This window comes from Symphalangus syndactylus, chromosome 15 (genome assembly GCF_028878055.3).
Source record: "Symphalangus syndactylus isolate Jambi chromosome 15, NHGRI_mSymSyn1-v2.1_pri, whole genome shotgun sequence".
Taxonomy (NCBI): Eukaryota; Metazoa; Chordata; class Mammalia; order Primates; family Hylobatidae; genus Symphalangus; species Symphalangus syndactylus.
This window is the reverse complement of record NC_072437.2, coordinates 21,442,662-21,467,839: the sequence shown is the minus strand read 5'-3', so window position 1 is coordinate 21,467,839 and position 25,178 is coordinate 21,442,662. Positions and strand designations below refer to the sequence as shown.

The 25,178-nt window shown below is 41.9% G+C and overlaps 1 protein-coding gene across 5 annotated transcripts in view; it reads left to right on the top strand.

Moving 5' to 3' along the window:
- The window catches only part of UBAC2 (UBA domain containing 2), a 182,734-nt gene that overhangs the window by 119,369 nt on the left and 38,187 nt on the right, over positions 1-25,178 (top strand). For 3 of the 5 annotated variants that reach the window (XM_055244010.2, XM_063618965.1, XM_063618966.1), the window contains exon 7: positions 17,016-17,261. In XM_055244010.2, coding sequence (XP_055099985.1) covers positions 17,016-17,261 — 246 coding nt within the window. Of the gene's footprint in view, positions 1-17,015; positions 17,262-18,835; positions 18,968-20,729; positions 20,751-25,178 lie in introns of those variants that run through there. The other 2 variants (XM_063618964.1, XM_063618963.1) reach the window with 2 other exon arrangements.

The window sequence follows — 25,178 nt, the reverse complement described above, 5'->3', positions numbered from 1 at the left end:
TTCTACAAAAACCAAACAAAAACAAAAAAAAATTTCAAGGCTGACCAAAGCCATGAGGGTGGTGGGACTTGTGAAAGGACCACGTGTAGAAGTTGAAGACAAGTAGCAGGTCCTTAGGAAGCATCCAAATTTGGAGGGTGCTTTATAATTAAAATAGCAAGTGCGATGTCAGTGCTTGTCCGTTGTACACCCCACACGCACTCACATTCATGTTGACTCATCCATATGCACTCCCTTCTCTCCTTTTTCCTCCCCCACTCTCTATGCCACCTTTCCCTCTCCTGACCACAGGGAGCTGGGACCAACTGGAAGAAGCCTTCTATTAATATATTCTTCCTTGTGGCAATTGCAACTTAGGCCGTTGTTAACACAGGGAGGTAGTGACCAGTCGACATGTGATTTTTAAATGCTCAGTGTAGAATAAATGAAATGATGCCATTGTCTTAATAAAGCTGGCGGATAGAATTGCCTTATAAAATTCATGAAAATAGCTATAAAATTTTATTGCAACTTATGTTCTACCTGTAGGCAAAAATCTAGCCTTCTTTCAAAGCCTTTCAAAATGCAACCTCCTCACCTACCCCTGTCACTTCTGTGAACCATACACTCCAACTAAATCCATTCCCAAACATCCACTTTCAGGATTCTGTGTCATTGCGCAAACACGTGTTTTTCTTTAACAAACACACAGCACTTAGTATGTACCAGACACTTGTGGTAGATTTTTTATTCTAGTATTTTTGTTTGTTCAAATATATTTGGTCAAAATATGTTCTGCCCCTCTCTACTGAAGCCCTCCCTATAGGGCCTCTGCATGCCCTGTTGACATCAGGTTTTGTTCTTTGACTTACGCTAGCCACTAAAATATGGGCAGAAGTGACAAATGCTTCATCCAAGCAGAAGCTTGAAGAGCCACTGCCTGGTTCCACCATTGCTCTGTCCCTTTTGCCATGAGAAAAGCAGGGCCCAGAGAGGGGCTGCTCCTCAGACTCCAGAATGAAGAAGTCAAATGGAGCAGGGCTGTACCAACAGGTAGCATGAACAAGAAATAAATCTTTGTTACAGGCTACTGAAATTTGATAATTTGTTACCACAGTGTAACTTAGAAAAAGCTGACTAATAGTACTCTTTTTTAAGCACTTTACAAATATTATTTTAATTAGTCCTCATAAAAACCTGAGGAACTAGGGAATATTCTCCCTATTATAGATGAGGAAACTGAGGCACAGGAAAATTAACTACAGTCACGCACTGCATAACAATGTTTTGGTCAACAACAGAGTGCGTATTCAGTGGTGGCCCTGTGGATTCTAATGGAGCAAAGGTAGAAACCTGGTGTATGGCACTCAGTGTTGGCACTGCAGATCAAGTAGGGGAAATGACTGATATTCAGTCATGGTGCCAGAACACTTGATTTTCTGTATGAAAAAATATATGTAAATAAAAATATATATCCCATCTAGGTTTGTGTAAGTACACTCTATAATGTTCACACGATGACCAAATCACATAACACATTTCTCAGAATGTGTCCTTATCGTTAAGCAACACATGACTGTAATTTGCTAAGAAAACCAGGTAGCTGAAAAGTAGTGAAGACAGGATTCAAATGTAGGTAGCATAACTTTAGTGTCTATGCTCTTTTTTTTTTGAGGCGGAGTCTTGCACTGTCACCCAGGCTGGAGTGCTGTGGCGCGATCTTGGCTCACTGCAAGCTCCACCTCCTGGGTTCACACTATTCTCCTGCCTCAGCCTCCCAAGTAGCTGGGACTACAGGCGCCTGTCACCATGCCCGGCTAATTTTTTTGTGTTTTTTGTAGAGACGGGGTTTCACCGTGTTAGCCAGGGTGGTCTCAATCTCCTGACCTCGTGATCCACCCGCCTGGGCCTCCCAAAGTGCTGGGATTACAGACGTGAGCCACGGTGCCTGGCCTATGTCTATGCTCTTAAAAGATAGCTTTGCATAACCACATGCAGTTTCTTCCAACTATATCCCCTCTTTCACTCACATACCCCTTCTAGGAAATCTTACTCATTTAAGTCCTGGCGCAACCCTTTTCCTGGGTCAGTCCTGACTTTATTTATGAGAACTTTCCTCTTAAATTTTTAAGTTACAGTTTATAATTGTTGACTATAGGTATGGGGTTGTGCAGCAAATCTCTGGAGTTTATCGATCTTGCTTAACTGAAACTTTATGCCTGTTGATTTTTAACTCTGTTTTTCCCTCTGCCCCCAGCCCCTAGCAACCACCATTTTACTCTCTGATTCTGTGAAATTGACTATCTTATATACCTCATGTAAGTGGAATCATGCAGTATTTGTTTTTCTGTGACTGGCTTGTTTTACTTAGCATATAGGTCCTCACGTTTCATCCATGTTGTTGCATATTACAAAATGCCCTTCTTTTTGAAGGGCTGAATAGTATTGCATTGTATGCATGGACCACATTTTCTTCATCCCTTTGTCTGTTGATGGGCACTTAGGTTGTTTCCACATGTTGGCTATTGCAAATAACACGGCGATGACATGAGAGTGCTGAGACCTCTTTGAGATCCTGATTCATTTCTTTTGGATGTATACCCAGTAGTGGGATTGCTGGATCATATTAGTTCTATTTTTAATTTTTTGAGGAACCTCCATACTGTTTTCCATAGTTGCATCATTTGCATTTCTGCCAACTGTGCACAGGGGTTCCAGTTTTCCCCACATCCTCCCCAACACTTGTCTTTTGGTGTTTTTTGTTTTTTTGTAATAGCCATCCCAGCAGGTGTGAGGTGATACCACATTGTGGTTTTGATTTGCATTTCCCTGATGATCGGTGACATTGAGCATGTTTTCATGTATCTATTGGCCATTTGTATGTCTTCTTTGGAGAAATGTCTGTTAAGGTCCTTAGCCCATTTTTAAAACTAGGTTATTAGTTTTTTGGTATTGAATTGTAGGAGAGTCCTTTTAGTTTATAGGAATTATATGTTATTCTTCATAATCTTCAGTGCCTAGCACAATGTCTACTTGATACACATTCTAAAAATAATTTTTTAGTTTAAAAACTTAATATTATCAAAAAATAATTTCTGTGCTATAAAACATTATACTACATGATTGTCAGGATGCTTGCAACGTGTACTGCCTTACTAGGTTCTTGATGTGTTCTCTGTAGTGGTAGAATACCTGGACTGCCTATTTTAAAGATAGGGAGGCTGAGGTTCAGGTTGCACGAATGATGGGTGGTAGAACCAGGACAAAGGCCAGGTGTTCTGCTCCAGGCCCAGTGAGTCCAGCACCTTACACTGCACATTTCAAGGCTCTCGTCCATGTCTCTTCCAGCCACGAGATGCACAGACAGAGTTATTCTTAAAGTTTCCCTTAGCCACACCACTAGGATGAGGCCCCATTCATCAGCAATGGAGACATGATTCTGGAGGGCAATCTTGGGTATGAAGAGGTTTTCAAAGTCCCCAGAGGCCCTGAAAAACACAATCAACAACTTTTTGCAGCCTTCTGTATGCTGACCAATAGCCAAGGAAAATTTTTTCTCATTAGCAGACTCTATTTTCTTCGTAATATGAAGAATGTGGCCTGTAGCTATGCTTTCTCTTCTAAAATCATCAAGATATTTAACTGTTCCTCTCTCCATGCTTGGTTAAAAACTCAGTTTAAACCTCACCTTCAACAAACTCATTGTCTTGTGTTTCTTGCATTGTCATACTCAATCTGAAGTAAAGAAACATTTAGAGAAAACTTAAAGGATAATTTGAAGTATATTAAGCTGGTGTAGTAGTGTTACTGAATAAAGGAAAAAGAAGTGGAGATAAGGAAGAAGTTGCCAAGAAACACCCATACTTTTACATTGTAGAGATTACTGGTAGATTATCATGTCTGTTGCAGCACAGAACATTTTCCCATGGGGTCTTCACATTGTCTTTTTATCAAGAAATTAAAATTTTTTCATCAGTTTTGATTATCTCTTTAAACTATATGTAGTTTTGGTTTTTGGTTTCTCTCTCTCTCTCTCTCTCTCTTTCTCTCTCTGTCTGTGTGTGTTTGTGTGTGTGTGTGTGTGTGTGTGTGTGTGTGTGTGTTTAAGTGTCCAGTGTTTGTCTTTGGGGACTGACTGTGTTAATATTTTCCTTCTGTCTTGATGATAGCCTCTGGGAAGGGACTATGGTAAAATTAACATGTGTTGTTTTGAATTTATTTATTATTTATAAACAACAGCATAGGATGTTATCAAAGGTCTTCTCATGTTATCTTCTCATGTTAGTTTATATTGATAGCTGAGAACATTTTCAAAGCAGCAGAAGTTTTTTGTTGTTAAAAGCTTGTTTTTTTCTGCTAAAATCCTATTATAAAATTTAAAAGATTTATGTATCTGTTTGAGATCTTTCTAGATCTTCACATTCTTTTTTATTAAAAAATTCTTTTTCCCTTTTTTGTTTATTAAGATGTTATTTACATACAATAGAACTCACTAATTTTAAGTGTATAGTTCGTTGAACTTTGGTAGTTGTATACAGTCATGTACTCATCACCATAATCAATATGGAAAGCAGTCTCCTGACCATGAATGGTGTCTTCATGCCCCGTGCTCTCTTTCCCCATATCCAGCTGCCAGCCCCAGGTAACCACTGATCTTCATGTAATTATAGTTTTGCCTTTGCTGGAATTTCATATACTTAGTATTGTAAAATATGAAGTATTTTGTGTTTTACTTCTTTCATTTGAACATGAAAATTTCACCAATTTTTAAAATTAATTTTTCATTTATTGTATTAAGTAACAATCAATAGATTAAGTATTAATCTATAGTATGGATGCACCATACTTTGTTTATCCATTCACCAATTGATGGACATTTGAGTTGCTTCCAGGTTTGGATTATTGTGAATAATGCTGCTGTGAACATCTGTGTACACATTTATGTGTGGACATATGTTTTCCTTCTTTAGGAACGGAATTGCTGGGTCATATGATAAGTGTATATTTGACATTAGGAAATACTACCATGTTATTTTACAAAGCGGCTGTACCATTTTGCATTTCCACCATCAATGTTTGAAACTTCCAAATTCTCTACACCCTTGGCAACACTTGGTATTGTCAGTCGTTTTAGCTTTAGCCGCTCTATTGGGTGTGTAGTGGTATCTTGTGGTTTTAATTTGCATTTCTCTAATGATTAGTGATGTTGAGCATTTTTTTCATGTGCTTAGTGGTTATTTGCATATCTTCTTTTGTGAAATATCTGTTCAAATCTTTTATCCATTTTGTTCATTGGCCTATTTATCTTCTAATTGACTTAAAATAATTCTTTATATATTCTAGATATAAGCTCTTTGTTGGACATGTTTTATGAGAATTGTATTCCAATCTGTGGCTTGTCTGTTACCAAAAAGCAAAATTTTAAAATCTTGATTAATTCATTGTTAACTGGTTTTTAAAATAGTTTGTGCTTTTGATGTTCTATTTAAGAAATCTTTGCTAATCCAATGTCACAAAAATTTTCTCTTATATTTTCTTCAAGAATTTAATAGTTTTTGCTATTACATTTAGGTCTGTGATCCAGTTTGAGTATAATTCTTTTGAGGTGAAGGGTAAGATTTATTCTTTTCCACACAGATACTCAATTGTTCCATTACCAGTTATTGAAAAGACCCTTTTCTCATTGCATGACCTTGGCACCAAAACTCAGTTGACCAGTGTAGGTTTATTTCTTGACTCTTTTCTTTCCCAATTATCTATATGTCTGTCCTTATGCCAATACCACACTGCACTGATTACTACAGCTTTATGGTAAGTCTTGCAATCAGGCAATATAAGTCCTCCAACCTTATTTTTCTTTTTTGAAACTGGTTTGTTTATTTTAGGACATTGACTTTTAATATACACGCTACAATCAGCCTGTAATTTCTTCAAAAAAAGGGGGAAAAGAGTTAAGATTTTGCTTGTGATTGCATTGAAACTTTAGATCAACTTGGGAAGGATTGCCATGGTGATGGTTTTTAAATATTTCCACAGATTCTTTTACACATCAAGAGATAGAGCTTATTTTTCCTCTGCTAGAGTTTGAACTGTACTTGGTGATATTTGTAATGAATAGAATGTGGCAAAAATGATGGAATGTGACTCCCAAGAGCAGATCATAAAAGACACAGCTACTCCTGTGTCTTTGCTCCCTCCTGGATCTCTTGCCCTTGGGGAGCCCATCTGCCATGCCATGAGGACTCTTAAGCAGACCTGTGGAGAGGTCCACATGGCCAACAATCGTGGCCTCCTGCTAACAGTCAGCACTAACTTGCTAGGTGTGTTTTTGAGCCACCTTGGAAGGTTATCCTCCAGTGCCAGTCAGGTCTTCAGATGAGTGCAGATAGGCTGACACCTTGACTGACTACAGCCTCATGAGAAACCTTGAGCCATAACCACTCAGCTAAGTTACTCCCACATTCCTGCCCCCACAGAAATTGGATAATAGATGCTAGTTGTTTTAAGCCACTGAGTCTTGGGTAATTTGTTGGTCAGTCATCGACAGCTAATACAACAATCTTAACAGTATTGAGTTCTCCAACTCATGAACGTGATAAGTCTCTACATTTATTTAGCTCTTCTTTAATTCTCCTTTGCAATTTTTAAATTTTCAATGTACAGGTCTTGCACATCTTTCATTAGATGTATTTTTAAATAATTCTGGTATTTTGATGCTATTATAAGTGGAATTGGTTTTATAAATGTTTTCCCAATTGTTTGTCACTAGCGTATAGAAATACAGCTGATTGGCTGGGTGTGGTGGCTCATGCCTGTAATCCCAGCACTTTGGGAGGCTAAGGTGGGCTGATCATGAGGTCAGGAGTTCGAGACCAGCCTGACCAACATGGTGAAACCCCATCTCTACTAAAAATACAAAAATTAGCCAGGCTTGGTGGCGGGTGCCTGTAATCCCAGCTATTCAGGAGGCTGAGGCAGGAGAATCGCTTGAACCTGGGAGGCCGAGGTTACAGTGAGCTGAGATCATGCCACTGCACTCCAGCCTGGGCGACAGAGTGAGACTTCGTCTCAAAAAAAAAAAAAAAAAAAGAAAAAAGAAATACCGTTGATTTCTGTATTTCGTTCTTGTGTCCTGCAACTTTTCTAAATGTGTTTATTATTTCTGGTAGCTTTTCTGTGGATTCCTTAGAGTTTTCAACATAGATGGTCTGTATCATCCAGAAATAAGTTTTATGTGTTTATATGCTTTACTTCTTCTTTCCCAATTTGTGCCTTTTATTTTTCTTTATTATACTAGCTAGGACCTCTAATAGAATATTAAATAAAAGTGGTGAATGGACATCCTTGCTTCTTCCTGGTCTTAGATGGAAAACATTGAGTTTTTCACCATTGAGGCTGTATCCATAAATCCACAAATCTTTTAGAGCTTCACATTCACTTTTAGTTTGTTATTTTTCATCAAATGTAAGAAATGAGTTTCAACTGAAATAAGCCCATATTTTTATTAATTTTTCATTTGTTGAATCCATTTAAGAAAGTGCATGTAACTTTTAAAGGAGGGTGGTGCCCTTGTTAAAATGGATATTAGAAGGTGTTTGTTTACATATAAGAACCTGATTATGGTTTTCTCCATGTGCTAGAGACTCTAGTTGCCTCCCAGTATATTTTTTCCTTCATAAGGAAAGGTTCATTTTATTTGAGCCAGCAATGCCTCCAGCTGAGATCACATATCTCAGTATCCTTCGCCTCTCAGTCTGACCGCTGGACTAAAGTCCTGGCGTCCTGGCCATTGAGCTGTAAACACACATATTCGTGAGACTTCTGAGAAGGCTCCTTAAAGTCACCTTTTGTCCATTCTTATTTTTTTCTTCTGGCTGCTTTGACTACAGTTAAGATGGTTGGAACTTTTTAAATCTGACGGTGAAATAAACTTCTCTTGTATTTAAGCCACTGTTGTTTGAAGTTTTCTACTTAGCATAGTTGACCTAATCCTCCTGATGCATGATTTCCCAAAAGGAAAAGCCTAGAGCAGGTTTCTAAGACAATATGTGAGAAAAAAATAATCTGTGATTAGTCTAATTATTTCTGTCTCTATTCCAATTTGATTTTCCAGGAATCAGAAGGATATCCAGCGTTTTAATTGGGTACCTCAAAATCTTTTAGTTTAGTATCATTTCTATTCCCTCATATGAGATAGAAAAGCTATAGAAAGTTCAAACTGAATCACTTTTGCACTTAAAGAATAACAAGTCTCAGAGTAACCGCCAAAGGCACATGGTTCTGTCTGTCATGAAAAGAATAATCTTTTCAAAATGGATGACAAATGGCAGAAATAACTTTGGGCATCCCTAATTTGCATTCACATTCTTGGGGTAATAAATTAGGGAATGTACAAAGTTCCCTTATTCTTTCTCTAACATTTTCAGTGAGGAAGAAGAAATAGGAAAATGTAAGCTGCGTCAGGGCAGGGATTTTTCTGTTTTGCTCCCTACTATGTTTCAGTGTTTAGAACATAGGCTGGCGCATATTAGCATTGAGTAAATATTTGTGAAATGAATAAATGAGGTCTTGGTGGCCTTGAGGGCACACGAAGTCTGTGTGCTGGGGCTCAGTTGCAAGGGAACATTTATTCCTTTGGCTGTTCCTTGTCATGCAGAGGCAATATCATGCCCCTGGGAAAGCAGCCCCTAGGTTTGTCCTGCTGTCCCAGTAGATGGTCGGTTTCTTGAATGTGGGACCGGTGGTTGGCATAGCTTGCCTTGTGGGTTTTTGTTCAGCCACAGTTGGCCAAAGAAAGCATTTGACACCTGTGTGTCATTGCAAAGTCATGGTTTCTAACCTTTGCCTGTTGTGGTTTCAGGCTAGTACTAAACAGGACCAGAGGACAGTTGAAGTTTACTCTCTATAATCAAGAGTGTTTTGCATGTTTTCTACCCAGCAAATTAAATTATTTGCCTGATAAGTATTATTTCATGATTCCCTTCCTAAAAGGATGAAGCATCTGGAAAATCTGAAGAGCCGTGTAATTGATGTCCATGTTTATTAGTGGACTAAGAGAAAACCATTTCCTCTTGCCTTACATTCTCAGACTTACAGGGTCACAGCTTCTGCTGTTAGCATATGGGGGGCTGCTCCCTCTGACCTGGAGCCAGCCTGGGTCTTTGGCCTAGACTCTCAGTGGGACGTGGGCCTGGGGTTCTCTGGTTGCATGACCATGTGTCCCCTTTCCTAGCCAGGGTTCCTGCTTCCTGTTGCCCAAGTGCTCAAACTCCAGCTCGCGCTTGTCTTCCCAGGCATATGCTCTTTGTTCCTTTTTGCTTTATCTGATCGTCCTGCACTGACCCCTTGCCTGCCGGAGACTGCACCACTGCTGCCTTCTTTTTCAGTGGCCCCTCCGTTTGCTCTTTGGCTTACCCAGGTCTGAGGGCCTGCAAGACCTTCTTGGTAGAGCTCCCCCAGCCCCCTGACACGCAAATCCAAGCGTATGGTCTTTTTCTAAAGCCTGTTTTTCAGAGGGTCTATGGATTTCAAGAAAACTCTCTCATTCAGAAGACGCAGTGTAAAAAAGGTTTATGAGATAATGAAAATTAGGTCAGGCATGGTGGCTCACACCTGTAAACCCCAGCACTTTGGGAAGCCAAGATGGGAAGATCACTTGAAGCCAGGAGTTTGAGACCAGCCTGAGCAACATGGCGAAACCCCATCTCTAGGGGGAAAAAAAAGAGAGACAATGAAAATTAAAATTAAAAGTAACGTGTAAATGTAACATAGTATTATAATAACTGATGCTCTCTCAAAGCTGTTGGTAGTAATTAAGTGAAATCTAATGTAATTATTTTTGTCCCATCTTTCCATAGAATAGGGTTTTAAGCACTTTATATTTTAATCCTTTGTGAAAATCTAAAACATTGTGCAGTAGCACTTTATTTGACAACTTGAAGTCATGCTGGCATGCCAGTGACATGGACAAGTGAACTCTTTATCTTTTATCATATGGGAAAGTATAAACTTGGGACCAAAAAGAGTGCATAACTTTCCAATTTCCTTTAAAAGGATCTAAGATAATTATTTATTTTTGTGGAGCATTTGTTAATTCACCATTCACCCAGGAAATACTTAGAGTACTATGTGCCAGACACTGTTCTAAGTGCAGAGGCCAAGTAGTGATCAAAAGCAACCCAAATCCTCCCCATTCAGAGTTTACATTTAGATAGATAGGATAGAAATGTAAGCAGATGAACACAAAAGCCCTACTTCCCTGCCAGAATTTGCAGTCCTATTTTTGTTTATTACTGGGTGGGGTATCCATATTCTTCACAGAATGGTCCTGCTGAAATTGAACACATAGTTTTGTGAGTGTATACTCACGTCTGATTGTCATTGTGGGGGCAGGGAAGGCATGGACAGGAGAGTGAAGATCTTTAACCTTCCTCAGTTTCTTAAGGGAGTCTGTGGCCTCCCCCCCATAAATTAAGAGCTTCTACCAAGTTGTGAACTCCATAAATACTGGCAAAAACTATGCATTTTCATTATATTTTTCTTATGTTTATTTAAAAACATGATTTAAAAAAAAATTAGCAACAAGATCTTGCTCGATCACCCAGGTTGGATGCAGTGGTGCAATCATAGCTCACTGCAACCTCGAATTCTTGGGTCAAGTGATCCTCCCACATCAGCCTTCCAAGTATCTGGGACTACAGGCATGCACCACCATGCCCAGCTAATTTTTTAAATTTATTCTTATTTTTTTGTAGAGATGGGGGTCTTGCTCTGTTACCCAGGCTGGTCTTGAGCTCCTGGCCTCTGGTGATCCTCCTGCTTCAGCCTCCTAACATGCTGGGATTACAGGCGTGAGCACAGAAAAACCAACATTGTATTGTTGAGCTTTTAAGGTATATAGGTGTAAAATATGACAGAAGTAGCACAGTGGATGGGAAGACATTACATGGAACTATAGTAAGTCTTGACCTTGTCGGTAGGTTCTTGGAAATTCCAACTTTAAGCAAAACATCATTCAAATAATGTCATTTCATTCAGCGTCGTTTCATTACAGCATTGAGGAGACAAAATTACACTTTGTTTCAGTTAAAGTTGGAGTTTCCAAGAACCTATCGGTGAGTTAAGTGAGGACTTACTGTAGGGTCTTGCAAGCTTCTCCTGTTTTACATGAAGTAATTCAGTATTAACTCTAAATATATTATGCTCAATTTTGAATGCATATTATAATCTCTAGGGCAAATATGAGGGGAAAAATACAGTGATACATAGCTGAAAAAAACCAAAATGCTAAATAATATTTGATGGCACAAAAGAACGTAGGAAAGGGGGAGTAAAGAGTAAAAAACAGATAAGACAGACAGAAACCAAATAGCAAAATCCAACTATTCAAGCAAATACATTAAGTATGAATAATAGCTAAACACTCCAATCAAAAGGTAGAGATTGTCAGACTAATTTAAAAGAAAAAAATTGCTATATGCTATCTATGAGACACACTTTAAATACAAAGACACAAAAAAAGCCTGAAATTAAAAGGATGAAGATATATTATGGAGACAGTAAGCATAAGAAAGCTGAAATGGCTGTATTAAGATTAGACAAAGTAGACTTCTCTATGAGTATTACTAAAAACACAGCAGAATGCTTTGTTATGACGAAAGGGTCAGTTGTGTTTGTGTGCCTAATAACAGCGTCCACAAACAGGAACAGCTTCCAGATACATGAAGTTAAAATAGCTAATGGGAGCAATGAACAAATCAACAATCACAGTTGGATACTTTGAGACCGAAAAATAAAAATGTTTAATTTTTTACTTCATTCAAATCTCACAGCTCTAATTTGTATTATATTTTTAATATTTTGTTATGTTTATAACATTTTGCTATCTTCTGCTGAATCAGCGTAATGCTGATATACACCCTATTTTCTGTTTTATATCAGATCTTCAGAAAAGGGATTTCTACTTCCTTGCCTCCAATTCGTTACTGTTTTTTTTTTTCCATATTGACTTCATATGTCTCTGTTCATTAAAAATATATATTTGTTACAGAGAACGCCACTCCCTACCCCCTACCATGTCCCCCATCACCCCTCTACAGCAAAGGCTGCTTTCTGTGATTCTGTATTTACCGCAGACAGATGTGTGCACAAACGGCATAGACTATTATTTTGTTTTCTGAAATTTTGCAAGAAGATGAGCGCAACATGTGATACCTTTTATGTGTATTTTTCATTCCACTTTAAACACGTCAGTACACGCACATGGAGTTCATCTGGATGGCTGTATAGTACTGTGTTGTATGAATAACCCACTCTGCAGCTGTTCCCCTCTTGGGGATGATTTTTTTCTGCTTCCTCTCTCTCTCATGCAGGGCTGCAGTGGAATGAGCATACGGCAGCTCTACTTGGTGTTGGATGATAGAGGACCTTTACATTTTTGCCAGTTGTTGCTGTATTTAAGATTGCTCATTTTAGATTTCAGAGTCCTAAAAACAAGTGAGGATAAACATCTTTTCATGACTTTGTTAGCCATTTGAGTTTTCTCTTCTGAAATTACCTATTCTTTTTTTTTTTTTTTTTTTTTTTTTGAGATGGAGTCTCGCTCTGTCGCCCAGGCTGGAGTGCAGTGGCGCGATCTCGGCTCACTGCAAGCTCCGCCTCCCGGGTTCACGCCATTCTCCTGCCTCAGCCTCTCCTAGTAGCTGGGACTACAGGAGCCCGCCACCACGCCCGGCTAATTTTTTGTATTTTTAGTAGAGACGGGGTTTCACCGTGGTCTCGATCTCCTGACCTCGTGATCCGCCCGCCTCGGCCTCCCAAAGTGCTGGGATTACAAGCGTGAGCCACCGTGCCCGGCCTGAAATTACCTTTTCATATGCTTTTAAAACTGGGCTTTTTCTTACACATTTCTAGGGTTTCTTGATATGTTCTGAATGCTGTCTTGGTTGGCTGTATGAATTCTGAGTACTTTCTTCAGGCCTCTTACTTGTGTTTTCACTTCATTTATGGTAGCTTTTGGCATACTACAGCTTTTAAATTGTAAAGTAGACCAAATATGTGTTTTCTTTTCTAGTTTGTACCTTATGTTTCTTATTTTAAAATATTTTGCCACCCCATTGCCAAAAAGGTATTCCTTCTGTATTTTGTGCAGAAAGATTTACAATTTTATGAATTCTATTTGAGTTCTTATTCCATTGCAAGTTTATATTTGGTGTCAGGAAGGGGCCCTGTTCTGTCTCTTCCTTGTGTATAGCCCATGTGCCCCTTCCCTCCCAATCTACCCGTGTCTGCAGAATACCAGGTGCCCTTACACTGAGAATCCTATTTCTAGGCTCTTGTTCTCTTGGTCTATTTAAGTAACCCTAGATAAAGACCACACTGTTTTAGGTAGCCAAACTTTATAGTATGTCTTGAAATCTGATAGGATTTATGCTTCTTTAAAATTGCCTTGCCTTTTCTGGGTTTTTTGTTTCTTTGTCTTTTAACTCTTAATTGTGATATACAACACCAAACTAACTGTCACAAAGCCGTGCAAATCACACTATAAAGCAAATATACCCATAATCCACCATGCAGGTACAGACCATGCCTGGCCAGCCCCGTAGCCCATGGTGCCCCTCTTCCTTCCCACCTCTCTTCCTCCTTCCCACCTCCCTCCTGTGACCCCTTTCCCCTTCTTTCTCCCTCCCTTCTGTGACCCCTCCTAGCACACATAGTCATCACCTTTGCACTTTGCTGTCTCATTTTACTGCTTAGTGTGTGGTTTAGGTTCATCATTCACAGAAGTAGAATCGTGTTTTCAGGCTTTGAGTCTGGCTGCTTTCTCCCAACATAGTGTTTTTAAAATGCAAACCTTAAATATTCGGCATGAATTTGAGGATTGGCATTTACATTCCAACAAAACACCCTGTTAAGATTTTATTTTGAATGATATTTAATTTACATATTAATTTGATGAAAATTGGTATCTTAACAGTTTTGCATCTTCCTATTCATGGAACTGGTATCTTTATTATCACTAGGGTTGGTTTTGAAAAAATATCCCTTATTACCTTTTTCTTTTTTTTCTGTCAAAGCCTTATATATATATATTTTTTTTTTTGTTATTCCCAATTATCTTACTGTTTTTGTTGCTGTTATTTGCTAACAGTTTATTTTTTCTTTCTAAACAGTCTGTATTTTATCCCTGGTTGCTTTTAAGGATTTCTTTCTTTTGTTTCACCACAGTGTATCTAGATGTAAATTTCATTTTAGCATTCTTTTAGGGACTCTTGCACTTTCATCCTAAGGATTTATATTCTTTCTTTATTCTAGAAAACTCTCAGCTATTTATCTCTTTAAATATAATATCCTTTCCCCCATATTCCCTCTGTTGTCTTCTTCTGGAACCCCTATGCTGACAGCCCCATGAGATGCACATAATCTGCCTGTGCAGAGGCCTTGGCGTTCCCTAGCCAACTGGACCCTCCTTGGTTCATGCCCTACACAGCTTTTCCCTTCTCTCTGTGGAGGGGAGAAAGGGTACATGGAGCATGGGGAGGAACTGGGGTGCCTCTTACCCAAACTTAAGTAACCCTCTACTTCTCTCCTTCTTCCACAGGGCCTAGACCCTCTAGTCCACGGGTATCTAGTCTTTTGACTCCTCTGTGACACATTGGAAGAAGAATTGTCTTGGGCCACACATAATATACACTAACACTGAAGACAGCTGATGAGCTTTAAAAAAATTGCAAAAAAATCTCATAACTTTTTTCTTTTTCTTTTTTTTTTTTTTTTTTTTTTTTTTTTGAGACAGAGTCTCGCTGTGTCGCCCAGGCTGGAGTGCAGTGGCACAATCTCGACTCACTGTAACCTCCACCACCCAGGTTCAAGCGATTCTTGTGCTTCAGCCTCCTGAGTAGCTGGGACCACAGGTGTGTGCCACCATGCCCAGCTAATTTTTGTATTTTTAGTAGAGACGGGTTTTTACCATGTTGGCCAGGCTGGTCTCAAACTCCTGACCTCTTGTGATCCGCCCGCCTTGGCCTCCCAAAGTGCAGGGATGACAGGTGTGAGCTACTGCGCCTGACCTTGTAATGTTTTAAGAAAGTTTACGAATTTGTGTTGGACCACATTGAAAGCTGTCCTGGGCCACATGGGGCCCGCAGGCCTCAGGTTGAACAAGCTTGCTCTAGTCCCTGTGCTTGTCTGAGTCCCGCAGGACTCTCTGCAGGCATTTGGACTTACACTGCTTATATGCAGAGTGGTTTATAATAACCTGATAAGCTTTCTATTTTGTTAGCGTGGTTTAGGATTGCAGTTTCTGGTTTCACCGACCTTGGAGTTTGTTTCTGTTTTCATTTTCTTTGTCTTGTACTGTTTTTGAGAGAAGGGGCACAGAAATTATTTGAAACCAGAAGTTGTCCACCATTCACTCTTCAGCCTATTACAGTCTGTCTTTGGTACCAAAACTGTTCTTGTAAACACCTTGTTTATCAAACACTTCCATTTGCAACATCCAGTGGCTAGTTCTGTCTTACTTACCAGCTGCATTAGATACAGCTGACCATCCCTAGCTTCAAACACTTCTTAGCTTCAGTGATACTAAACTCCTCTATTTCCCTTCTCTTCACTGGCAGCCCTGTCTCAGGTTTCCTTACTGGCGTTTCCTACTCTGTCTGTCCATAGAGTATTCGTGCACTCCTGGGTTCAGTCCTTAGTCCTGTTCTCTCTTCTGCTGTGTCTCCTCCTCCCCCCCATTTTATCTCTTCTAGTCCTGTTACCCTAAATGTCATATATCATATCCAGTGACTCTGAAATCCTTATCTTCACCTTTTCCTTGAGTTCTAGAATTACATAGCCACCTGCCCACTCAGTAGCCCCCCAAGATATCTAATAAACACTCCCAAGCTCGGGCTGCGCAGCATCTGCTGCTTTCTCTGCCCAAAATGTTATTTCCCCGGTTCATCAAGTCACGGGCACCCCATCATCCTTAAGATCTTCGCTGAAGTATCACTTTCTCTGAGGGCTCCCCTGATGTCCCCCGCCATCCCCAGAGTAGGTTCGTGCCCCAAGTCACTTTATTTCCTTCACAGAACTTGCCAGAAATAGTTTTATGTGTTGACTTGATTACTGCCTGTTCTCCACATTGACTGCTATAAGCCCTGTGAGTGTGGGGCCTTGCTTATCTTGTTCTCTGCTGTATTCTAAGTTCCCAGAACAGTGCCTGGTGTGTAGCACAGTCTCAAAGAATTCTTGCCAATTCATCATTTAAATTTTATTATTAAACATTGAAGTATACTTTTCTCATATTAGAAAGTTGTCAAATATGTTCTAATTTGATCTTCTAATCCTAAGAATCAAATTCACATCAAGTTTTTTTTTTTTTTACAAAGGAATAGCCATAGTCATTTTTAGCTAGAAAATCATAGGAAGCCTTGAGACTTCTGAACCATACATTATAAATGACCTTCAAGATGAAGACAAGGTTGGTTTATAAATGGAACTAATATTGGTGAGGATTTTAAATGTCTGGAAAAATCAGTAGTTGAAAAACTGGTTAAAACACTATGTAAATAAAAACCAAGATTTTAGATTGTGTTTATTCTCTGATAAGTTGGTCATGTGACTGGGTCAGCTGAGACATGGCAGTTGTTTTCTGCTGGTGTCTCTGTGATGGCCATCTGCCAACAAAGGTAACCACAGAGTCAGTACAGTGTGAAAGTGTTTCAATAATCAGATCTTTTACGGCTTTTTAAAAAATGAAGACAGTGTCTTGACAATCTTTTATTGGAACTTTGAATACTAAATGATTAGAATTTTGCTAGCTCTTCTAATTAAATAAAAAACAATTTTGTTTTACTGAGTAAATTCAATTTTGTGTTGATGTGTACTGCTTAGTGTTCTGCAGTGTAGTAGAGGATTTTGCTTATTGCCTAACACTGCTATGACTAAGAAAAATACCGTGTGCAGTGTCTGGAGGCTGCTGGTTTTTGTGTCATGTACATTTTTTTAAATGATACTACATTTAAACATCACATTGGACATTTTTCTTTTAGATGTCCGGTCTGTGCTACGACAGCAAAATGTTCCAGGTGCATCAGGTGCTCTGCATCCCCAGCTGGATGGCAAAATTCTTTTCTTGGACACTTGAACCCATCTTCTCTTCTTCAGAACCCACCAGCGAAGCCAGAATTGGGATGGGAGCCACGCTGGACATCCAGAGACAGCAGAGAATGGAGCTGCTGGACCGGCAGCTGATGTTCTCTCACTTTGCACAAGGGAGGCGACAGAGACAGCAGCAGGTAAAAGTGATAATAATCACTAAAACTTTAGAAATTCTCAGTGGCCCAAGCAAATCTTTCCTCTGTGATTGCATATGAGATAGAGACTACATTTTATTCCAGTGCCTTGCAAGTGGATTTTGACATTTCCGAAGAGATTGTAGGTCTCTGTTAGTGGCTACTTTTAGTTTTTTAAACAGGTAAAAAATAAATTGCAGCTGAAAGATTGGTCAAACTGGACATTCTTGTTCCACCTATGTTAGATAAGCATGACTTCTTAGAGAAACACCAATCTAATTAACAAGATGTGCTATTTATCCGTTTTTATGATCTTGTAAAAGCCACAGTGTCTTCCTGTTAAAATGCTAATCATATGCTGTGGAGTGAAGAACAAATGTAAAACTTCTTGATTTTCGTTTGTTGAAATGAAGAGGATATGAAGGTAAGAAGATTTTCAATGGAACAACCAAGGAATAGATAAAAAAAAAAAAAATGCTGTGTTTTCTCAACCTTGCTATCAGTAATCAGAAACTATTGCACATTTGTCTATAAATTCTGCATCCAAACAATCTGATACTACACTTGTCTTCCATGGGCATCGAGGGAAGGAGGGTTAGTGCACATCAGGCTAAAACCTCAGGCCTGATCTTTCTTGGACACTTCTGTGAGCCAGTCCACAGGGCTCCCCATTTCTCGCCTCCACCTTCTTTACCCCTGGGGTAGTTGTAAACCATACAATTACCTCTGCCATCTCTCTGTCTTCCACTAGCATTGGATGCAAGAACTAGGTCTGCAGATCTCACCATGGTTTGGAGAAGTGAAATCAGGTTTGAGGTCCTTAGGGTCCCGTTGGAGATGCAGGTCCCAGAGTTTATATCAGGGTGGGAGGAAGGGGGCACCTTATCAGGGGCAGAGCGTACAAGAGAAAGAGAGAAGCAGAAGTTGTTTCTTAAAGATGTGCTTGAATTTGAGTGACTCTGGAACATGCCATAAAGATGCCCATGATGTATTTAAAGCTGGAGGATGGACATCTCTGTCTTGGAGATGTGGAAGCTACATATATATGTAGGTGATGGAGTCACCTCTGTAGGGATGAGAGCTGAGAGCCGAAAGCAAAGAACTAATAAGTTCTGTAAGAGAAGAACTACATCCAAGATGAACACAGGCTACAGATGAAGCCTCGTATTTAGCAGGAGGTAAATCCTGCAAGGAAACTGAGAGAAGAGCGAAAGGTATGAGAAATCAGAATGATCAAGGTCAGAAAAACTGAGTAGTGATTGAGTATAAAGGTAGAGGCACAGAGCTCATGAGGGAGAGAAAGAAGTAGGGGATGGTTCTGATGTTTCTGGCCTAGATAATCTTAGATAGATGACTGATAGTTCCATTTCACCAATATCAAAAGAGCAGATTTGGGGGAAATATGTTGTCTGAGACACCTTTGGAATCCTGGGAGGAGATTCTCCATTGGAGAGCTTTGAATTTGTCCTCATAAGCAAACCAGAGAAGTGGCATTTCTCAGATTGGCCTCCCCAGGAAGATTTTTATACAAGGAGTTTATGAGAGAACACTGTCAGCATCAGTATCTATGGTGGCAGGTTGGCAAAGGCAGCAAGATGGGACAGAGGGAGCAGCTGCAGTTCCAGCAAAAGCCTCGCTGGTCTTACGGAGCACAGTGGAGCTGGGAGAGCCCTTCTGAGTTGTCCCAAAATGGGGACCAGTCCTGTTGGGTAAGTCCCATCCGTATGACCTCATTGAACCTTAATTACCTCCTTAAAGGCCCTACGTTTAAATGCAGTCACATCGTAGGGTTAGGGCTTCAGTGTGTGAATTTGGCACAGGGGCAAGGGGTGGGACAATGTGTTCCATAACACCGCAGAGTGGAAAGGGCCCAGCATAGTCTTGGCGCTGAGTGACTGTTCTGCTTGCAGATGGTGGTTATCAGGCGCATGCAGTCTCTGTGGATGCCAGGTTGGATGCTCCATAGTGGCAGGAGATAGGTTGGCCTAGGTGAGGGGGACCCACACATTCCTCTGTGCCACCACCATGGCCATCCATTCGTGTGCCAGCGCTGGGTTATCTGGTGATGGAGCCACAGTCACTCTGCCCACCTTCCATTTGGTACCTTTTCTGTGGTGGATTCCCATGGTGGGCATGACCTGCAAAACACTTGATGCTGTTCCTTTAGCTGGATCCTCCCCTTCCAGTCCCCTGACTGACCAACCAGGTGATCTGCCATGCCCAGCAGATCCACACGTGTAATTGCCTGAGGCCACTTCTCTTTCCACACAGAGTTGATGACCAAATGTGTTGCCCAGGCTCTGCCCATAGGGGATTCCCCTGATCGCTGTCTTTCAAGATCGAGCCATCATGCAGCCGTTTCCTTCAGCTGCCACTCATGTCCTGAGCCAGCCTGTCCATTTGGCTGTTTTCCCCTCTGTCACTTGGTCATGAGGGGCCCACCAGCTATGGCAGTCGGTGTTAACTGGGAAGAGGCTGTGGTGCAGCAGAGGTGGCTGCCAGGGTGGTCTGGCATGCCTGCTTCTGCAGCTCACCCATGCCCTGCAGCCTCACCTATGCTGAGCCCAGATGCCCGTGTCCATCTGATGATGGGTTTCTGTCGGCCCACCTGGCTTGGTAACTTGGTGGGTCTCCACTGCTGACCACATGCTCACTTTGTGGCCTACAGACAGGCACTTCGTGGTACAGCAGCAGTTTATGCAGGTGGGATTCTTGGCTGTTTGCGCACGCCCTCGCTCCAGGACCCTACAGACCAACATTGTGGTTCTCCTTTCCTGCCTTGCCGTAAACTCCGCACGGTGTCTTTCCCCACCCCAGATACTTGGAACATCACAGGATCTGCCAGGTTGCACCCAGGCCTCAGGGAATGAGACAAACCCAAACCCCAGCCCTGCTGGAGCGTGCATTCCCACCAGGCGCCTGTGACATGGCACAGGCCTTTATGGCTGTCCACACTGCTGTCAGACTCCTCCACTTTCATAGGATGGTCTCACCAACAGGTCTGAAGTCCAGAGCAGGACACCAGCCCCGGGCTCTTGCCAGGCTTTTATGTTGAGTAGTCTGCTGGGCAGCACAGACCAGACTCTTGATTTTTTCCTAAGCTTCCTAAGTTCTCTTCTAGGGTCTGCACATGGGTATACCCAAACCTGAGCCCTTAGCCTCCTGCTGAACTTCTTTACTCAGCTGTGTCTCAGTTTTATTCACATAAGTATGATAAATCACCACGTAGAGAACTCTTTTGTTAAACCACCGCTGGAAATTATCTGCCGTATTTGTGTGCATGCACGAGTACTGTACAGGGTGCAGTTGTATCGGAATGTAATACCAGTTTATTTTCATTTACTTTTCAACAAATAAGTACTTAGTGCTTATTATATGCTAGGCCTAGGGCTGGACATTGAGGACACAGGTGTAAGAAAGATAGCCCCCAGTCCTTTTTCTTATGGAGCTTAGGTCCTGTCTCTCTTGCAGAATTAGCATGTTTCACTCTTCATCAGTAAGAAGACCACCACCATTGATTTTGCCAGTCCTATAGTAAGTACTCAGTATATATTATTTCATTTATGCCCAGTGTCTGCCTAGAGAGTTGCAGGTATTCCCTCATGACCCCGGAGGCTCAGGGGAGTGCTTGCTTGTCCAGGGGCATGCAGCTGTTGATGGGGATCTGGGAGTGAGACCCAGCTGTGTCTGACTCTAAGGTCTCTGTTTCTGATCCCTAACTCATATACCTCCCAATATGAGAGCTCCTTGGTGATTTTTTTTTTCCCCTTTTCACTTTGGCTGGCAGGAAACTCAGTGCCAGGCTTCAGGTTTAATTAGGGTTAAGTTAGAACTTTTGCTTCCGTCTTCTTCTTTATGTTTCAAATATATGTTTTTGTTGTTTGCTCCTGTATCTTTTATTGTAGGCAATCTCATACTGTGTATTTCATTTAAAATACAACTGTTATTTAGTTAAAAACTTGACTTTTAGATGCTTTTCATAGAATCTGAGTTTATTTAGTCAGAAAGCCATTTTTTTCAGTTACCAACTACTGTATGTTACACATGATCTGTCTGCAGTTTTTTGTTTCAGGTATTCCAAAATACTCAAGTCTTGATTCAGTGTTGTATTTCTTTAGATTTCTCTTGCCTGCTTATGCCAGAGTTCATCCTGCCATCTGGCAGGTGCTCGCTGCCACCCCCTGCCACGTGCTCCTCATGTGGCTCTGGGGGCACAGTTAGACTGCTTGGGAAGCTCTCTGACCAATACTGGTGGCTTCTCTGTGGGCACAAAATAAATGAAGAACATGTCCTTTCCCTCCGTGAGTTTGTGGCCAACTTCAGGGAGCTCACGCAGTTGTAGTTGAAATAGATGAACATCCAAGAAACAAGGAAATATTTACTGAAGCACCCATGCAGTGAAAATCTGAGGAGAGAGCCACTGGTGTGGACTGATGCTGCCAAAAAAGATTTCAAGAAGTAGAAGGACGGGTGGAATTTGGATGGGTGGAGAGGGTAAGGCACATCATTCTAGAGGAGAGGACCAGCAAGAGTGAGGCATGGAGGTGCTAATGAGACCTTAAAAAGGAGAGGCCTCCAGGAGCCCTGTGATTGACATGTGGGCAGATATGTAGTGAGAAATGGGAAATGATATAGTAACTGATAATGAAGGGAGGTAGTTTAAGCCTGACAATAGATTTTGGCTTGGACATTGGCTGTGAAAAATTGTTTATTCGGTAACAAAGATAGGACAGTTATCTCAGAAAAATGTCATTTTATTGCACAGTGTAAGATGGACGGGGGAAAGGAGAAACCACAGAGGAGGAGACAAATACAAGGAGGTTTCTAAAGCCCAGCTCTCAGAGGAGTGCCTTGGCTGGGCTGATGCTGTACTCTGGATCGAGCTCTCCTTCCTCTGTTCACTCCCTAAATAGGTTGTTTCCCAAGACTCAGTTCTCTGCCTACTGAGCTTTTCATGTTAGACACCCAAGGGGGCCCAACCAGCCGCTGTCCTCACCACTTTGTTGAGCTCATGGCTCCCATGAGTCCCTCAAGATCTAGAGACTGGACCTCCCTCTCTCCTGGGGCTCCAGAACGAAATATCTTACTGCCTGTAGTACATCTCCACTTCAGTGTCCTATCAGCTCTTGACAGGTACTGTTTCTTTTTTTTTTTTTTTTTGAGACATAGTCTCACTCTGTTGCCCAGGCTGGAGTGCAGTGGCGTGATCTTGGCTCACTGCAACCTCTGTCTCCTGGCTTCAAGCAATTCTCCTGCCTCAGCCTCCCAAGTAGCTGGGATTACAGGTGCTCGCTACCACGTCCGGTAATTTTTGTATTTTTAGTAAAGACAGGGTTTCACCATGTTGGCCAGGCTGGTCTTGAACTCCTGACCTCATGATCCACTCACCTTGGCCTCCCAAAGTGCTGGGATTACAGGCGTGAGCCATTGCACACGGCCGACATGTACTGTTTCTTTGCTAAATTCATTTCCCTTTCTCACTCCCTACCTAATGAAAAGCACCATCGTTTACCCGAAAGTCCAAACCTAGGGTTTCACCCCAGACATTTCCCACTTATGCATCCATGTCCTTCCTGCCTTCCCCAGCAGTTCAGCCTCAAAGAGTCTCCCTCCTTGATGTAAGTCTGTCATTCATCTCCAGTGCTGTAGTTCAGGCCACCAGCACCATTTGCCTGGATTTCTTCCCTCCCATCTCTGTCACCGACTGCCTGCCTCCTGAGCCTGCCTCACAGCCTCCACCAGTGATCTCTGTGAAAACACAAATCTGATTGTTTCACTCCAGCTATCATCCTTCAGGGCCTCTCCATAGCTTTCAGGGTGGTTCCAATACAAGGCTCCTGCCTGCTCTGTGGCCGCATCTCCTTTCTGCTGCCATGTGCAAGCCCTTAGGCCAGCCATGCCACACTGGGTTACTCACAGTTCACCACTGCTCATTTGTTTCACGCAGTCTCACCCTTACATCTTCCCTTTCCTCTGCCCAGAATGAATTTCCCTGTACCAACCCCTTCACCCCACCCCTCCCACATACACATCGTTTTCACTTGCCTAGCTCCTATTTACTCGGCATCCCTGACAAATATTGCCTCCTCGGGGAAGCCTTCCCCAGCTTCCTAGGGGGCTTCCAGGGCTCTCTCTACCCCTGTAGCCACTGCTTGTCTCTTGTGGCACCGCTAACCCGATGTTGACTGCTGATTTACTGCCCTTTCTCCACCAGTGTGTCTCAGGATGGAGCAGATTTGTTTTCTCCGTATCTCCAGTATGTGAATAATGCCTGGCAGATGTTAGGAACTGTGGGAATTAATGAGCAAATATGAGCATAATAAATAGATACAGAAAGACTTTAGGCAAGCTGAACACAGATGAATAATCAGGGCTGGAAACATCTACAGAGGTTGGGCGCGGTGGTTCACGCCTGTAATCCCAGCACTTTGGGAAGCCCAGGCAGGCAGATTACTTGAGCCCAGGAGTTTGAGACCAGCTTAGGCCACATAGTGAGACCCCATTTCTATTTAAAAAAATAAAAAAAGATCTACAGATACTCTGAGAGAACAGTAGAAAGTAAGACCCATGTTTATAGAGTGCAAAGAGGGAAAAGAAAAGAACCCCCAGGGACCAAGGAGAAAACCAGTTCAGTGGCCAGGGAGCCTGCAGAGTAGAATGTTTCAGGAAGAGTAGGTGTTTCAGGAATGGATTCAGATGTTACTACCCCCACCCGCCCCCGCCAAAAAAGCCAAGTGAAGATGACACTGGAAGAAGACCACTGGATTCAGCAGAATGAGTTCACTTTTGAAAGGGGTTTCAGTGGAGAGATGGGGATGAGAAGGGCTGCATGAGCTGGAAGTGGGGGAAGGTCAGTATCACTCTGTTCTGACCGGCTGGCCTCATTCTGGCACATCACTGTGGTCACGCTGGTACCCGTTCAAGTTACTTTCACTCTGTGGGAAAGTCAATATGATCTTATGCTCCTGAAGCATTTTTAGTCCATTGTGTGGCATATTCCCATTCCACAGCTCTGACGAACAGTGACCAGGGTGATGGCTCTGTAGATCTCACTTCAACTGGGGCGTGAGACCTAGGTGCTGATGGGGGCAGGGTATAGTGGTTCCACGCTCATCATTAAGCACAGGCATGTGATAACATCATCCAGTGTGCTTTGACCTCATACAGATCTTTCTGGACATTTCCCGCCAGCACTGACTATCCAAAGGCCTTTGGAGGCTTGTCTCACGGGCCTGTGGCAATGAAGATGGAGTGGGCTGCAGAGTGTTGGCTGCAGCCTGTGATGCCCACTTCTCATCTCCCTCCACATCCACAGCTGTCCCATTCTTTTGTAAACTCATGTTGGGACACTATGCTGTACACACATAAGCTGCTCTCAGTAGTTCCTTGCCTGCTGACTCACTCCTGTCTCCCAGCAGAGCTGCCTTCTCCAAAGCAGGTGGCATTTCAGAGTCATTTTGCTACTTGCAGCTGTGATCATCTTTCCACTGCCAGGGCCATTACATACCTTTTCATGGTTTGTGTTTTGTTCATCCCCAGTAGAATATGAGCTCTTGGAGGACAGGAGCTGTTGTACTTCTTTGTCTTTTGGCTCTAATGCAGTGTACTGCCCTGGGGGATTAAGTAAGACGCCGCCTGCACCTTCAAGAAGTTTGCAGCCAGCGAGGGGAAGACATGAGGCTGTACTAGGCACTAGGTTTCTATGGGAGTCTGTGCAAAGAGGAGAAAAAAGAACCCTGAGGCCTAAACAGTGGGTATGGCCAGTTCTTCCTAAGGGATGCAGCGAGGGTAATCTTGAGGCCAGCACTGGGGCAGGTGTTTCAGTCACGGGGGACCTTATGAAAAAACGCACGGGGGCTCAAAGCAGCTGTGGGGACAGCAAGGAATTGCATTCGCCTGAGATTGAGGTTCCCATAAGAA